The sequence below is a fragment of the Vespula pensylvanica genome, chromosome 10, assembly GCF_014466175.1.
Source record: "Vespula pensylvanica isolate Volc-1 chromosome 10, ASM1446617v1, whole genome shotgun sequence".
Classification (NCBI taxonomy): Eukaryota; Metazoa; Arthropoda; class Insecta; order Hymenoptera; family Vespidae; genus Vespula; species Vespula pensylvanica.
Window position 1 is genome coordinate 3,408,709 of NC_057694.1, and position 13,998 is coordinate 3,422,706.

General features: G+C 31.9%; 1 protein-coding gene across 1 annotated transcript in view; it reads right to left on the minus strand.

Moving 5' to 3' along the window:
- Positions 1 to 284: 284 nt before the first annotated feature.
- LOC122632360 overlaps positions 285 to 13,998 on the minus strand; it is an 88,409-nt gene continuing 74,695 nt past the window's right edge. Inside the window, exons 12-19 of the mRNA XM_043819069.1 lie at positions 12,474 to 12,542; positions 12,048 to 12,157; positions 8,435 to 8,649; positions 5,267 to 5,405; positions 4,072 to 4,177; positions 3,531 to 3,698; positions 1,132 to 1,372; positions 285 to 881 (exon numbers count right to left, since the gene is read on the minus strand). Of these exons, the coding sequence (XP_043675004.1) occupies positions 514 to 881; positions 1,132 to 1,372; positions 3,531 to 3,698; positions 4,072 to 4,177; positions 5,267 to 5,405; positions 8,435 to 8,649; positions 12,048 to 12,157; positions 12,474 to 12,542 (1,416 nt within the window). The 3' untranslated portion in view covers positions 285 to 513. The remainder of the gene's footprint in view (positions 882 to 1,131; positions 1,373 to 3,530; positions 3,699 to 4,071; positions 4,178 to 5,266; positions 5,406 to 8,434; positions 8,650 to 12,047; positions 12,158 to 12,473; positions 12,543 to 13,998) is intronic.

The window sequence follows — 13,998 nt, forward strand, 5'->3', positions numbered from 1 at the left end:
GTCCTATTTTCTTTCATTTTTATTCACTTTTGATCGTTAAACATATTGTTACATTTATATATTGATATATACAATGCGTTCGTGCATAATTACGGCAAGACTTTGAACGCGCGCATTAAAACGTATTTACATGTGTAAATTACGGCAGATCTTATTTAATTCTTTCGCTTAGAGCACGTAAAAACGCTCAATAATACAAAAAAAAAGACAAAAAAACAAGTGATCATATATATTTCATTGAACAACCAATTATTGCGTAATAGTCGAATTTCAAATAATTAATCATTTTCAAGGACGATCTTGAACCGTTTTCCATTCGTTTTTTAAACAAAGTTTTATCATCGATGATTATTCTTAAAAAAAAAAAAAATAGTTTCTTTTTTTCGAAGTACTGACGAAATAAATGTATCGAAATCGTGACAAAGGAAGATGGCCATGGTAAATCTCATTTGTTCATTCGTCATGAAGAAAAAGAAGGAAGGAGAAGGGTCTGAAGGTTATCTCGATGAACCTTTAGACGGTGACCTCTTCTGAGAATCTGCTCTTATCGTCGAGGTTGATTACAATGGCATGGGTCCTGGCGTGACCGGATTTGCTCTTGGACTTATCTTTTGCATCATTTTCTTTTCCGTTCGGCTCAGGGTTCGTTTCCGTGGCTATGTCCTCACTGGTGCCGACTAGTTTCGAGGACGTCGAAACGCCAACATCGTTCTTACCATCGCTAGCGCGAACTTCTTTATCGGTTTCTTTCAAATTCGAATGTTCTCCTTTTCGTATGCTTGTGGTGCTACTACTAGGATCACTATTGCGATGTTGGTCCTTGCTTCGAAGACCATTCTTCTCGATACAAGCCTGACACTTTCTCTCATGTAGTCCAATACCTTTTATACAACGACGTTTACTTTATAATTTATTTCATTTAGAATCTATCTCAGTCTTAACATTCTAACGTTTTATTTTAATTTTTTCCAAATTTTAACGAAGAAATTGATCAAATGGAAAAAATTTGCTCTTGATGTAGTGAAGACGGTCTTATTATACATACGGCCTATCTTAGAAGATATTTCTCATTGGAAATATTCTTAAGTACCTATTAAGCTTTTTGAGTATCTACTTTACTGTTACTCTTACCTATAAGTTTGTGATCCTTTTCACATGATATACCCAATTCGCTTTCCACGACCGTTCGCGAACCGTTAAGATCGTTCAGTCTAATGCTCGTAGAGATTGCTTGAATTGTCGATACTTGGGCTTCGCTACGATTTGCAGCTTCCTGCATCGCTGCAATTTTACTGACTAGATAGTGGTTACCCAATAAAACGTTTTTCTCCTTTAAAACATCCAGTTGAGCGATCAGACGACGAAATTCCTCCTGAAATTTAATGCGAATTCCGCATAGTTCCGCTTCTTTTGTAATTTTCTATCAGAATTTGGAGAGAAAGAGAGAAGGTGTTTGTGTGAGAGTGTTTGTAAGAAAGAATAAGAGAAAGAGAATGGGAAATGACTAAGCTAATTTCTTGGAAAGAAAAGAAAAATAATCAAAGTTTACAATTGTTTCCTATATATTTTAAAGTTGAATCTCACAAATAAAATTTCTTTCCTTTTTGACAAAATATGACTTTATATATATATATATATATATATATATATATATACACGTGTATCAGATCACACGAGATAGAATCGAATAAGAAATGCTATTTGTTTTTTTTTTTCAGATTACGATTTGTATGTAGATTTAGTTTTGAAGTCCCAATGGAATAAAATTTGTTAGATGAAACGAACAGGAGAAATTTTCGTACTATGATTGGAAAAGGGAATTACAATATTTACACTTCAGTTAGAGAGATGTTGAAAACTGTCAGAGAGATTAAGCAAACTTTTTAAATAAAATATATGTGTGTACGTGTGTATATTTTTATTTTCAAAAAATCGTCAGCTGCAGTTTATAAAGTAAATTACGACGAAAGAAATAGAGATAGAGAGACAGAGAGAAACCTATTTACATACTAAAAGTTAGGATTATTCTTAGTCGACTCGTAAAAACATGGTATCATCGATGTTTTTTATGTCGAAAGAAAAATATAACTAAACATCGATAAAGTGCTCGCAATATTTTGATATGACTAATATCAGTTAAAAGAAAAAAATATCTACGTGATTTAAACTATTTCCGTGATTATATCGAAATCTAACATAATATTTGTAGATATATGGATAATATTTATAGATATGTAGATACTTTTGAACGATTAAAAAATTTTCTCGATGATAATATATTTAATTCGTTTAAGACGACATTGAATTTATAGTACTTATTCTTTTTTACAACTTATTCTGTTTGTGTATATAATATATTACATGGGATATATTCAAATTTAAGTAATTGTTGATTTAGTTTAAAAGTATATAAATAAATAATAAAATTAAAGCTTTTAAAGGTCGAACGATCATCGCAGTTGAGTGTCTACAGTATTTTCGACTGCTGTACTTTTTCTTTCTTGATGTCGTCGTCACGCTTATCTTGTGTTTGTTTTGTTTCGCTCATATCTTTCTCCTTTTCATTCTGTTCCCCACTCCGCTATCTGTCTTCCCATTCATTTCTACGTTTATGTATGTAGGATTTGAACGAATTAAATAGTATTGCGAGTCATTACCTCCGAGAAGCATTAAATTAATCAAATAAATTCGTGGATCATCAGAAAGTGTGTTCATAAGTATTATAATATATTTTTACGATCATATAAGATGTGTTTGTGTATATATATATACATACACACACACACACCATGATTCGGATTATAGGACTCTAATTTCTAAGTGCTCAATCCAACCTGAAATCCTCATCAAGCGAAGGCATCACTTTCCTCACTTTTGTGGTAAGAGTATTAACGTTTGAAGGAAACAATCAATCTGTCGTACAAACGCTCCCTTATCATCGACCCTGTCTAGCTCGCTTGAAATTGCTGAGCCAATGCTACGAACCCTATATTTGTGGTTTGTTCTTCGATTTATTCGAACATCAAATACAAATTATTTTGTTAAAAGTCTTAAGCAAAAGCGTATTATCAATTATCGAAATTTGTAATGATCACAATGCTTAGAATTCATACTTGCTCGTCGTACGCTTATTGATTTTTATTTTTACGTTCAAATACAGAAATGTATTTTCGTCATTTGTTATCTATATATTCGTAAGCTATAATAGTAAGCAGAAAAGTCTATGACTAATTCTGAGTTTTAGTATAATTTAGTTTTAGTTTGCTTTAGTTTAATCTACGAAGTAGATTTAATTATTCGATAAATACTTATATGAACTGAACAAACTTGTAATTTTTATCCAGAAAAAGTTTTATCCAGATGAGAATAAATTTTTTTTCCATATCTTTCTCTCTGTCTGTCTTTGAATTTTTAATACGATCATCTCTATTTCTTTCACTACGTAATCCAACTTTTTATTAATATCATTAAGACTAAATATCCGAGATGTAATAAAATAAAAAAACTAAGTGTCCTTGAAATTGTCTTACCGTAGTACCGTCGCTCTCCTCTGTGAAATTACCTTGTTGGAGAGATATTGAATTTGTCTGATTGCTGGTACCTTGAGGTCGACTGCTTTTACTCAAAAACTTGCTGGCTGGACCAGAAAGTTTACCGGCTGAATCTTCTTTGCCATAACCGCGAAATACCACGTAAGCCTTGATAAAGGAAAAGCAATGAACGTTTTCCTTTCAATTAGTGAAGTTATGTATATATCGTTTAACATGTTAACCGAAGAAATTCTTGGATTGGTCAATATAAATTCATTTATTTTTATTGAAAATGAAATATTACAGGTAAAGGTAAAATTTTCGTTACAAAAGAAAGTATATCTAATAAAGAAATAAAAAAAAGTATATAAGTAATGTAATGCTTATTTCAGAGAATGCTTATTAAGAAAAAATAATCTATTTGTTCTTTTATCACGAAAAAAGTTAAATCTTTTTTTTTTTTAGCTTTTTCGGTTAACAAGTTAAGAAAGTTAGAGTTTCTTTGATAAATCATTCGACACGTTGATTATTTCTTTTTTACCTTACTGCCGAATATAAGACATAACAAGAGTGTGACGGTTAGTTGGGTATGACAGAAAAATATGATGTACAATAAATCCGGATTGGCCGGTGATTGCAGAAACAGCCTGTAACGACAAAAAAATTTGTATGAACCACGACAGTAATTATCTCGAAAGTTTCATTAAAAAAAAAAAAAAAAAAAAAGTAAAATTCAAATGTGCATACTTTACAAAGATTCAAAAACTTATTTGGAACTACAAATTTGCAATAATGTTTTTTAAACGAAGTTTGGATTAAGTAATCATTTACATTTTATTTCGTTTCGAGAGTTATTTTGGGAGTAAAAAAACAATTATCATAGATTAAAAGAGATATATCCAATGTGGCGATAAAATTATCGTTTCAAGTTAGGGAGATTTACTTGTGCGAAATGTCGAACTGAATATAGGAGATTGCCGAATAAGAAAAGTCGATTCGATTAAATGAATAGTTCGAAATTCATTGTTCGAGATTCTTTCTCTAGTTTGTCAAATTTACGAGCGAAATTGATAATTACTTGGATAGACTTTCGAGCGGCACTTTGGTGAGTACTGTAGAATTCAATTGAACGAGTTGTCTTCTATTAAATGTTTCTATGTATTAATGTCGATTAAATTTCTCCTCTAAAAGTGTACACGTTTAGTAACTTCGTGAGATCTTATATTATCTTGATAAATTTGATGAAATATCTTATAAAACAATATGCAATTATCAAGTAGATAGAAATATGGTTTCTTACATTTTTAGCTTTATTTTTTGTTTAAATTTGATTCGCAAAATTATATTATCGACTCGATTTTAACAACGTTTCGTTAACTTAAAAAATTCGATACGTGTATATGGTACCGATAGAATTTATTATAAATATACTTTCATTGACTTAACAAAAGTGATGAATTTATAATAAATATCTATAGTACTGGGTAAGTACTTTTTTAGTTTAACAGTAAAAAATCTCTCATGATTTTCCGTAATGCGTAATATAGCGAGCGATATAAATTAAATACTGTTTCGTGAATAATTAAAAATGAGCAATTAAGGTAGTTTTTTAATAACCTTTTTTGTGTATTTAATTGACATTGTAATATCAATGGCGTCAACAAAATTTCAACACCATTTATAATAAAAACGTTGTTATTTAGTTGGTATTATTAATGTATAATAGGTGCACTCACATTGAAACATTGAGGAAGACCGATAGCAAAAATTCGTTGTAAATGGCCATCGATATAAATCGACTCTCGTTAAATTCAGACGGAGTTTTTCTTACGACGATGCATAGTCTGATACCCCAAATAAGGAACATCACCTCGACTGAAAGGCGAAAAGAAAAAAGAACAGATTTATTAAATTAAAAGATTAAAACGAGAACAACACATAATAATAATGACGATAGTACTTTATGGGTCTTTGTAATTTTATCGAAATTAGCATGATATAATCGATTTTAAATTATTTTGGGCCATTAACGTAATTTGCAATTATATTATTTCGACGGTTCCTTGTTTCTATTATTATTCAAGATAAATACACATGCTAATATATCGATAATAATATTCTATATTTCGAATTGAAATTAGTCAATTAGTAATCGAACAATTATCATTCTTTAAAATCCAATGCCGTTTATTAAATGCGCTTAAATTAATAAAATAAAACATCGAGCTTGATTAAGGACGGTTTTTAATAATATTTATTACGTGGACAATACAAAACTTTAATTATCATTAAAAATATCAAATTAATAATCAATCGAATTCGTCGATTTTTTTTTTTTTTTAATTTGAAAGAAACAGAAAATTCGTCACGAAAACATTCGATATACAACGCAAGAGAAATATATATTTGAAAAATCTAAAAAATGAAAAAATTGTAATGATGGTATTTTTTCATTCGAATCAGTAGATATTATATTTTTATTTCGATTCCATAATCTTCGAGTTTTGAATTTTAATTTTGCGGAACAAACGAATTGGTTGTGTTATTTTACACAGACGAAAAAGTTCACTCGATAAATTCACTTTCGTGCCTTTCCTGCAATTAATCGCTCTCTTTTTCACACACATACACACACCCCGACACACACACACTCTCTCTCTTTCTCTGTGTCTCTCGCCAAACGAAACGATTCGGATAGCTCTCGCAAGTTTCGCGTTCCCACGTTAAGCTTGACTTTGATGTAAGCCGACTTCCTCGCTTTTGTGAAACTTAAATTCCTAGACCGTCCTATTTTCTACTTAAGCAAAGCACGAAGTTGCAAGTTAACGTAATGCAACTTTTTCTTTTTCCCTGCTAGAAAAATTGCCAAACTTGCGAATACTGAAGTAAATACTTGTCGTCTCTCGTTCCTCATTTTACATTAACAAAAGAAAGAGGAAATAAATGTGAAAGGAAAGGTATTTATTCAAAGAATAATTCTTCTGCAACGGAACGGCGCCTTCTCTCATTTTGTTTTATTTTGAGAAAAGAGATATATAGGTAATTTGGAACAATTAACTCTCCTTTCTTGTACGGTTCTTTTTCGAAAGTAATGCCGTTAGATTTCTTTTTCGTATCCAAAAAAGAAGAAAAAAACAAGGATGAGAAAGAGAAAGAGTAAAAGAGAGAAGATAAGTCCTAGAGATTTAACTCGGACAGGTTTGGACTTTTGCTAAAAGACCGCCAGAGGTTAAGTTCTTATACTTTGCTTTCTTTTTTAGTTACGATTAGTTTCATCCCTTCTTGCCTTGAAGAGAAAGAGAATAAACGCTGGGTTAGACTTAAATCGCAAAGATTTATTACTTCGTTGCTGGTCTTGACGCTTCCTCTCTCTTTCTCTTTCCTTCTCTTATAGTTTCTCTCGAATCGAACATACTCAATTGTTTCTAATCGATCGGATTAAGAGAGACACATTTAATCGACGTTTCTCAGTAAGCTTGGTCGACGAAAAACGATATCGTTTGCTCCTAAGTTTATTTTTTCGACTGTAATCAGCAACGAGATATGATTTTAAGAAACTCAATGACCCTCGACCTTTTTTAACCATTTTAATTTTTAAGATAAAAGTTAATCGTTCCAAATTCGCAAGATCTCAGCACGAAGGAAAGACTTAAAAGCTTTAAAGGGAACGTAACGCCATTCCGATGATGATTGCACGAATATAACTTTCATTCGAGAGACGAGAAAATTTAAAGGGGCTGGTATCAGCAATATGCTGTAAAAAATAAAAAAGGAGAGAAAGAGAGAGGAAGATGGATAAAGTAAAATTGGAAATATTTCATCGAAAAAATGTTTCATTGAAAAAATTCGGATAGTTCGAATTCTTCTTTTATCGATTCTTTTTTTAAGAAAATATCGATAAATATTCAGGTACGATCCATGTCATTTGCATATATGCTTTGAAGGATTTAAGTATTCATATATGCATTTTATTGTTTCTATATTCTCACTACATGAATAGTTAATTTCACCATTGTGTGTGTATGTGTTAATTTTTATTAATGTGCATGTTAATTTTTATAACAATTAAATGCCTATATGATTCCTTGAGATCGATTGGAAGTTTGCTTATTCAACTGAAATATCCCGAAACGAGGTTTATGATCTTCCGTTAAAGTTTCCGCCTTAACGATACGCGTGTAATGACCTGTAACCACTGTTAATAGCACTTAAACCATGTGTCGTTAGCTTGGATCTTTTGCGTAAATCAAAGGTGGATAACTTCTTCTTCGCTAGAAGGCATACGGTCCTCATCATCAATCAATCCATTCCCCCACTATTGTGCAGAGATCAGGAGAGTGTCACTGGGACGGCAAGAGGAAATTTTCGATTGCTCCGCCTATCCCCATCTTTAATGTTTTTTTCTTATCTACAGGGTAGGATCTTACAATTAGTTACATAGCTGTAGGATTTCCATATTTACGCTCGATCGTGAATAAAAATCTATGCCAATATTTTTATCGTAATATCCTACTCACTATCAATTTCAATACATAGTTCTCATTCTTTCTCTTTGTTATGAATAGGATTTGTAGATGTCATTCTATCAATATCTATAAGGTCACTTTAAGCAATGAGTCAGTCAATTATATCCGCGTGTTTTATAGAGACATTCTCATGATTTTTGTACAATACTTAAGTTTAGTATCATTCCAACCGATTATTTCAAATAAATAAAAATAAAAGTCATGCAGCTCGTGAAATATGTAAAACTGTGTGAAATAGTAGGGCTCTTCTCCTCTCATATTATTATATGGAACAGACAAATAAAAGAAGGAGCCACATGGATTCCTTTATATTGTTTTTATAGTTTATTAAATCAGTTAGTTTCGTTAAATTGCAATTGTGGAAATTATGCTACTTACGCGTCGTGAAACTGTGATCCCACCAATCCGTTCGACAAAGATACGCTTTCAAATCATCGGCTGTACGTGCGACTATGACTACCGGTGGTGCAACCAAAGTACGAATACTTAGAAATACACTGAATATCATAACTATGATACCAAGTCGTTTGAGTAAACTGGCGTCTGTAATTTTTACCGCCTTTGCCGACTTCACTCGAAATATCACCGATATTCTGTAAATAAAAAAGAGTATTTATAATAATCGTAAAAAATGTTGACTTTTTTACGGGAAAGATGATGGGAAGCATTAAGCGAAGAATCGAATTTCTCGTTATTAACTTTATTAACGAGATAGAGATTTATTTATTTTTTATTTCCTTTTTTATTTATCTTGGTATATTTATTATCTTAGGAATCAAAATTGGTATTAAATATTACAAATTCAAAAATCTTCGTTTGCATGCATTTCCAATCTCCGATTCATTTACATTAATATCTGAATAAATTTTCTCGTATAAGATTATTCCTACCATATTTTATTTTGTATTATCTCTGCCTGTAATAACGAAAGAACAGATTATCGTCTTTAATTATTTACGTATGAGCGTTATATTCTTTAAATCTGTAATCGATCTTTTTGCTCTTTTCTTTTTTATGGGTAATATGAAACGCACGAGTATGTATGAATTTTATTAAGTATAGAGTTACGTAACTAATATTCTATTAAATTCAACTTTTAGATTGTGAAACTTCTGATTTAATTATTAAATTAAATAAGAATATTTTTTGTGTTTATACATTCGTTATTTCAAACTACAAATGAATTATTGATAATTTTATAATTAATGAGAGATTTGAGATAATCTTGCACTTGAAAATTCAATTCGAGTAAAAAAGTTATAAACAATAATTTACTCTATAATTTTTCTTTACTTTTATCTTCTCGTAATTCGTTAATTTATTCTCATTATTAACGATAAATGACTATACGAGTCAAGTATGATAGCATGAGAAACAATGGATCTTTCTTATCGTTAACAAAGAGTACCGAATGCGAATCGTAAAAGCCGAACAGTTTCGTAATGTAAAATCTATGTCGACGAAGATTAACGATGATTTGACAATAGTACAGAAAGGGACATAGTAGTGTATTTGATCGTAAAGGGTGAGCTTTGCGTTAGTTTCGTCGATCTAAGGAATACACTATAGAAACTGATTTAATGCTCTGGATAAAGAATCTTTGCTTCATTTTACTTTATTTACTTTTAACGACTCGCCGACATTGGCATATCCAATTTACCATAATAAAATTCACTTGTACATAAGTCAATAGCGAGGTTTATTCTTCGCATAAAAGATATTATTTAATTTACGATTAAATGGATATATCAACGACATTGAAATATTTCTATTTTATCATGTGGCCAGAAAATAGGTTTAGATCAAGAAGATTCGCATTCGAACTTTCTCAAGATGAAAACGAAGGAAGTTGAAAGAGGCAGAGAGATAGAGGAGCAAGAAGAAGAGAGAAAAGGAGCAGAAGGAAAAGCGATCTTTTGTTCCGGAAGTTTGAAAGACCCGGAAATCCTGTGGTTTCGAGAAGCTGGATCGAAAGAGACAAGTACGGGGAAATAGTAAGGAACCGGCTCGATTATCGATCCTTGATAAGTTCCGACCCTCTTTCCTTGCTCTTTCTAGTTCTAACCAGCAATTGACGCGTTTTTCAGTGATGTAGTTCGAGAGAAGACGCTAAATGCAGGGCTGATGTGCTATTAAAGGTTTATGAAGGTATTTAGTAGGTATTTACTATAGCTTTCGATTGCAAGTATTATAGTATTCGTACTTCTATTCGTTCAAGCCATTCCCATGTTCAACGGGAATCTCTCTTCCTTTCTCTCCCTCTATCAGATAGAAGTACCATAATCCTACAGATATTCTCCGTCTACTTGCTCCCCATACCGTAATTATCTCTAAAACGTTTGAATTCCGTAAGAAGTAAGATTATTCCGTAAGAACAAAAGCCATAATATTTTTCAAAATTGTTCTAGTACTAATACTTTGCATTGTACGTTTACCTTTTAAGACAACTTTTAAGCATTTACTTTTTTTTTTTTGCATCGGGTTACCTATCTCAAAGAATTCGTGAATCCTTGAGAAGGAAACTGCCGAAAGATCTTTCATCGAATTTCTTGGCCGATAAATGGCAAAAGAAATGCAACCAGTCGTTTGCTACGAATACAAATGAGATATAAAACCTTGCGAAAAATCCTCTTCAATGTGGAATAGACTCAATAGTATCTTTTATGATTCACGAAAGATGACTGCATAAAAATAACGTAACGCCTTTGTCGAACCGCTTTTGTGATTTTGCATGAAGGGGAGGATAGGGAAAGAGAGAAATTTATAACCATCCTGGGGGAGTCCGAGATATCCATGGAGGTATTTGTATCGGCGGGAAGGGTAGTATTTTCTCTTGGACAGAGATCGGTGATGTCGGATTTAGCGAGAAAGCGAATGCGAGTGAGGTTGGTACCAACACGTTAAATCTCAAAATGTCCGATCTCGAAGCAGAGATCGGGAGTAGAGACATTAGAGGTGGTATGCGGGCTGGATTAGAGCTTCTGCCACGTGTCGGACTAACAGGGTTGACGAAGACTTTACTGAATATATCGATATATGAGCCATATTATCAGACCGACCGGATGTATGCCAACAACATACATATACATATAGATACGCATTATATGTATACGTGTAGATATTATACGACAGAGATGTGGCTTTCATCGAACTAAATCGGAATAATGGCAGTAGATACCTAACGCGTAGGTATATTGACCCGTTAACATATGTATCTACAGCTAAATACAAATTGACCAGTGAACATTCAGATGATCTTAGCTTGGACAGTAGATTATATCAGTGTTATATGCTTTTTGATGAATTTAATATATTTCTATTGTTTAAAGGATAGTATAGAACGTCCGGGGTAAGTTATATTAACAGTTCGTTTCATCGTGTAATAACAAATTTCATAAACGCAATTTTCTCGGATGTATCGAGATATCAAATAATCTTGACATGGTTCCGAACGTTGATTTACCCTATTCAAAATTTATTATATATAAATGTCTTATTATACGTCCTCGATTCTATATATCATCGATGTTAAATAATTAAATGTTTTCCACCTTATTGTATTTTATGATTTATCGAAAAGGAAAACTAATTTATCACGTTCCTTCTTTCAACTCGTTTAAAAATTTAATTATTCATATCCGAGAAAATAAGTGGAAAAAACGTAACGCCGCAGTCGTTGATATCACAACGTAATAACAATTTATCTTCATGTTGTACGAAAATAGAAAAAGAAAAAAAAAAGGAAGTATATGGAAAAATTGCTATTTCATTTTTTCATTTTTTCATTTTTTTTTTTTTTTGTTAAAGTTTCATTTATTATCACCGCGTTTGCTCAATAACATAAAAGTTTAGTTAACACCTACACAAAAACAAATAATATCGATGTTGCAATTTCCATCTCCATTTTTTACCGATATTTTTCTATTGAACGCGAGTAACAGAAATCTCTCGAGGATATTTGGAGGGCAATTTTTTTCTATTGTTTACTTACCGCCATGTTTTCAACATTAAAGCACCGTACGTCAGGGAAAAACCGATTTCTCGGAGCCAAACTCGAACAGTACACGTTATAACGTTTGGCTGAGGATACATAACTATTGTCTGCAAAAGATGAAAAGAATAGAATTTCTCTAACGAAACGATGTGATAAAGCATGAGAGATTAATTTCTCATATCGTATTTAACATGGTTTAAATGATCTTTGTCATTATAAACATAGCAGAGGATAATTAACGTAGAGATATGTTAACGTAATGTAAAAGCAATATTAATTTTTTAACGTTAACGCGAAGTACATGAATCAAAGTTCTATGCTTAATACTTATTTTTATCTTTAGGAATATTTATCCGTAAAATCAAAAAGTTCGACAAATCTTCCAAAGCTTTAATCTTGTTTTGACAAAGACCCAGATTTTACCGTGCAATATATGAAGAAGGCGCCCAGTACTATAACGCGCAGCAAAACGGGGCTGGCAGCTCTAACCACCTGAAATAGAAAAGCAAAAGGTATTTTTTGTTAGAGACCTTTACATATTTTTATAAAAGGATCTTTAATTGAGACAAGACAGTCGCATTTTCTCTTTCTCTCTTTAACGACATTTGCTTCTCTTTGGCTCTTGTACAATTAAGATATGAAAATGATTAATTCGTGTTAAAAAATGAGCGAATAAAGCAAACGAGCAAGTATTTCAATGAGCAACTAAATTTGATGCTCAAGTAAATATAATATATTCCGTGACATCAGCTAGTCATGACAAGTTAGAATGTCATGCAATAGTTTAATTATTTATTGTAAATTTCTTTCGCACGTATTCGTTATCATTTTACCTTTCCCTAGCTCTTTCTCCTTTTCCTCTCTTTCTCTTTCACTCTTTTCTCGTGTACACGTAGTCGAGAACACAGACAGTAAGCAAGTATATTCGATGTAATGCCGTAAATGAAACAGTTGAGACACGCAAACGGGAAATTAGCTTTGTTGCCAGTACGAACTTTGCTTTGTTATCCTCTCTTTCGTTTCGCTGACTGTTTTTTTATTATTTTTTTTTTTTTTTTATACTGATATATTGTACTAATGTCAAATCCATCAACGAGCAAAATTCAATTTGATCGGATAAGGGGGGAAAAAGGTAAACGGAGTTAAATTCGAGAGGATCGATTCCAAAGTTTGAGGTACTCATTTTTGTGTCGCAAAAAGAGATAAAGCATCGTTCATAGAAAATGGAGCAGAGGTGGTCTAGATTGTGGTCTCATTGTAACGTTGAAAGTTTCTTGAAACTGGCCAGCACCTTCGTGGACGTACATAAACGCAAAAGCTATTTCGAAGTTTCTATGTTATTCAAACGAAAAAGAGTCCGAGCTGTAAACTCGATTAATGCGTCCTCTTCTTGCCGCATCGTCCTCGTTTCGACCTTATTTCTTCTAAGATTTATCGCTTCAATGATACATATGTAATATGTATGTGAGATTTTATACGAAAGGATCCTTCGAATAGAAAGAAAAATTATAATAGTTTAATAAAAAGAGGATAAAAATGTAGTCATATAACGTTTCTTAATCCACGACGTATTTTCTTATAAAGCATTGCATTTCCTTTTCTATCGATGCAGATGTTTGTTTCACGTTGGTATTTCTTTCGTGTTCTTATACCGATAAAAAATAAATCGCGTTCGTAATAATACTCTATTAAATCGACGTCGGAACGTTTGAAATAATATCGAGGTAGTAAATAAATTCAAGAAAAACGACGGTAAAGATGTTTTTTTCATTTTCTTTCTCTCTCTTTTTTTTTTTTTCGAAGTGTTGTAGAGAAATGATAAAGTTCACAGATGTTTTCAGATTTGGACAAAAGCGCAAAGTTAAATATGATACAAGATTTAGGTAATTTAGATTATCTTTTAAAGATCAGAAAAAATGTTGCTTATAAATCTGAAAATGAATTATTT